The 4,256-nt window shown below is 42.5% G+C and overlaps 1 protein-coding gene across 1 annotated transcript in view; it reads left to right on the plus strand.

Annotated features, from left to right (window-relative positions):
- LOC139930846 (ankyrin repeat domain-containing protein 1-like) overlaps positions 1-4,158 on the plus strand; it is a gene marked incomplete at its 3' end in the record, with an annotated part of 7,145 nt that extends 2,987 nt beyond the window's left edge. The window contains exons 2-4 of the mRNA XM_078282459.1: positions 2,714-2,815; positions 3,389-3,523; positions 4,051-4,158. Coding sequence (XP_078138585.1) covers positions 2,714-2,815; positions 3,389-3,523; positions 4,051-4,158 — 345 coding nt within the window. The remainder of the gene's footprint in view (positions 1-2,713; positions 2,816-3,388; positions 3,524-4,050) is intronic.
- Between the last annotated feature and the right edge of the window lie 98 nt (positions 4,159-4,256).

Consider the following 4,256-nt stretch of genomic DNA (forward strand, 5'->3'; position numbering starts at 1 on the left):
TCTGTTTCTGACTGAACTGATCATTTCATCACTGATCCATCTGATTGATTTAGTGTTTAGATAATGTCAGCTTGTTAGCTAGCTAACCATAGCATCTGGTCAGCTAACATCACTGTCTTGTTGTTAACACATCTGATTAGCACACTAGCTAACGTATCTAGTAGCAGCTAGCGTTAGCGTGTTCACATTAACATCAGTGTGTTTGCCGGCTAGTTAGCTAGCTAACAGTTTGTTCAGGTTAACTGAGCTGACTCTTCTCAAGCTACAACTCAGAGTGTTTTGGAGTAGAGACTAGGGCTAAAGACAAGACAGTTTACTGTGTCACAGTAACCAAATCCACCTTATCACACTATTCACTTTTACTGAGATTACTGAGATACTGTTACTGAATGGATCTACAGTAGGGTTGCCACCTTCAATGTGGTAAAATAAGGGACACCTTGCCAGCGGCCCCATGCCCGGGGGACACAAATCAAGCGGAGGGTCGGGGGTCTTCCCCCATGAGATTTTGAGTGTCAGACACTTCATTTCCTGCAGTCTGGTGAATTTTTATGCACCAATTTGTGCTTTTTATGCATCAATTTCAAAGTCCTCTGCTACTCTCAACATGAATGTAAAGGAAATAAAGAGTCAATAAGTAAAGCACAGTTGCATCAATTAAATTAAGGATTAAAACATCAGATCATAGACATGGGCAAAATGTTTGATCTGTCAAAATACACTATTTGGTATATTTGGAAGAAGCAAGAACCCGTTGATTAACTCGGAAGTAGCAAATGACCTGGTAGACCACAGAGACCACTATAGTGGATGACTAAACAATACATTTATTTGCGAAAATAAATTAACAATATATTTATTTGTGAAAATAAATGAACAATCTTTTTTTTACTGTCAAACTGATCAGAACAACTCTCCTGGATGTAGGCATTGAAATAAAGATCAATCTATTCCAGAGTGAGGGAAATGTGGAGAAACAAAATAATTACTAAAACTTAAAAATTCAAAACTGTACAGTTTGCCTTGTACTCGTTTCCACTGACAGGACAGACAGGACTGACAGGACTGACAGGACAGACAGGACTGACAGGACTGACCCGCTCAGTTCTGTATTTGGAGCCTCTTTCTTTTTACGGGCGGACTTCAGCTGGAGGTAACGTTATTCGCCGACATTTTTAAAAACTGCGCGTCTGAGTCTCCGTAACCAGGGCAACGATGGCGTTGAGTGACAGTGACAGACAACTTGCCTGTCATTCTGATTTAATACTTCTCCGCTATGTCTCGTGAAACTCTTTTGGTTTTATTATTTCTCATGTCATTCCAAGCATGTGAAAACGTAGTGTATGCATTAGAGTAGGGTGTGCACGAAAATACGGGACGCGATTTGTCCCGTATTTTCGTGCACACCCTACTCTAATGCAATGATTCAGTAAGGGACAGTGCATTTTATTTTTCAATACGGGACGATCCCGTATTATACGGGACGGGTGTCAACGCTAATACAGCCACACCCCAACAAGCTGACTCAGCTGCTCTCTGTTTCTAGCTGCTTGCTACACATTTACACATGATGACATCAGCTATAGTTAAGGAGATTTGTGATGCAGTTCACAGCAGGATATCGGTTCACATATATTTGGCTCATTATTGCTAGCCTAGTCTAGCCTAGCCTACCTCTAGCTAGCTAGCTTACTAGTTAGTAACTAGTTAGTTAGTACCTTCCTGCTAAAGTAATATGCCGACTGTGCAAAGTATTTGCAATTTCTGAATGCATCAATACTGACGGTATTAGAATTGACAGTTCACTGAAAAACAGGTTATTAATGTTGATCCTCACAGGATCTAAATCCCTGATTCACTCTGGTAAAATCTGAGTTACCAGACCTATTACCTATTACCTATTACCTCCTCTGGTAATATTAGTGATTAGCTGCTAATCTGGTCACTTTGTTGTAAACAGGACGTCCTGGGAGTCGAACCCGGCCCAGACCTGTCACATGTCACATGTCACATGTCATTCCCCTCTCAGGCTGTACTGTCTCTCTCCACTTTCATGTGTCTAATAAAGACAAAAAACGATCTTTAAAAAAATAGAATAATAGAGCAAATACGGTTCTTATGGGAATTTGGACTGGAACGTGTGGGTGGTCTGCATGGTCCGACATGAGACTGACATGTTCAGTATGTAGCATCATGGTTAACATGTTGACATGTAAAATATGACATGTGTGTAACAGAATCCAGCTTAATGAAGAGGTTAGGGTTCAGTCTCAGTTGACCCTGTTCACACCTCCGCTCCCTGCAACACACACACACACACACACACACACACACACAGGTGTTATGTGTCTATATGATCTGTGCAGCGCTGTAACAGTAGAAGAAAAAAACAGACCAATAAACTGAACATGGGCGTTCATCTGCTGTGTGTGTGTGTGTGTGTGTGTGAGAGAGAGAGAGAGAGATGACACTCTCTCTCTCTCTGTCTGTCTCTCTCTCAGTTCTTATTACTTTTCCCATTAATGAGTAGTGCAACAAATTACTGTTTCAATGTCAGTAATATTACAGTTACTGATCAAAACAATAACTCATTACTTTCAGATTGAAGTTTAATTATCTAAGACTACTTTGATGAGAAATGGTAGAAGTGTCTTTCTCTCTCTCTCTCTCTCTCTGCCTGTCTCTCTCTCTCTCTGCGTGTCTCTCTCTCCAGCAGGTGGAGGGGGGGTGTTATGAGTCGTCTGTCTCTCAGGAGAAGCAGGACGTCCTGAACTCCAGCAGCCTCCAAGAGTCTGACCGTCCAATCAGCCTCAAGGTGAGACCACACACACACACACACACACACACACACAGTTGTCAGCCATGTTGGCTCCATAGTCCTGCTCCGTGTCCGTTGCTATAGTAACATGATCTTTACAGTGATGGCCAGTGTTACCATGGTGATGGTATGGAGGATGTAACATCCGTGTGATGCAGTGATTTTACAACAGCTAAGGGTGGTACTAGCAGTAGTAGCAGCAGTAGTAGTAGTTTTAATAGTACTAGCAGTAGTAGCAGTAGTAGTAGTAGTTGTAATAGTACTAGCAGTAGTAGCAGCAGTAGTAGTAGTAGTGATAGTACTAGCAGTAGTAGCAGTAGTAGTAGTAGTTGTAATAGTACTAGCAGTAGTAGCTGTTGTACTAATAGCAGTAGTTGCTATCTAAGTTAGCTGCTCTGTGATCACAGGAGTGTCATCAAATATCAGAATATTAGATCATTGTTGACAGATTTGGAGATCTTGCTGGTTCTAGAGAATAGGCGACTTTATGTACAGATCTGGGAAATAAAGGATTAAGAACCTGCTCTTCCCTCTGAACCGGACCTTTCTGTCCGTCCTGCGCTCATTCAGACGGACAAAGCCGGTCGTCTTCGTCTGGAGACGGTGGACGACCTGCAGAACCTGCTGCTGCTGAGGAAGAGGAAGAGAGAGAGGAAGAGGAGGAGTCCGGTCTGTAGAGCAGCTGCCGCTCCGGCCCCGACCGTGGTGAGAACCGGTTCTACTATTCTGTCACTTTTATGCTTTGACCAATGAAAGGGCAGATTGTCTGTGCAGGCTTTGGCCATGGAGGAAAAGAAGCCAATCAGCTGCCTATGTAACATCAAACCCCGCCTCCTGTTTGTTTTGATTGGTCGTTCTTCTAAAAATACCTTAAGGGAAGCTTTTGGTAGATTGTCCTGTTGACACCAAGTAGACACCAAAATCATCCATGTGTCCCCAGTGGATCATTGGCTCCTATGCTCAGTGCTAACACTTTAGCATACATATGTTGAGCAATAGTAGCTCAATGCTAATAGTTTAGTGCACACTATGTTGAGCAATAGTAGCTCAATGCTAATAGTTTAGTGCACACTATGTTGAGCAATAGTAGCTCAATGCTAACACTTTAGCATACATATGTTGAGCGATAGCAGGCTTTTTGCTAACACTTAAGCATACACTGCTATTCACTCCATGTAGTCCTTTAACCAGCTGGGTCACTGCCATGTAAGCGCAGCCTGTCTGTCTCTCAGCCCTACTATGTAGATGAGGAGGATTTCTTTAAGGCCTGTGATCAGAGCCAGCTGGTGGTGATAGACAGGTACCTGTCTATAGGAGGAGACCCCAACGCCTGCGACAGCGTGAGTCACTGCTAACACTTTCCATTAGTTACTATTAGCATTGCTAATGCTCTGTCCAATAAAACAGAAATACCATAAAAATAATTTAAAAATGTGTG

Source organism: Centroberyx gerrardi, unplaced genomic scaffold, assembly GCF_048128805.1.
Source record: "Centroberyx gerrardi isolate f3 unplaced genomic scaffold, fCenGer3.hap1.cur.20231027 Scaffold_505, whole genome shotgun sequence".
NCBI lineage: Eukaryota > Metazoa > Chordata > Actinopteri > Beryciformes > Berycidae > Centroberyx > Centroberyx gerrardi.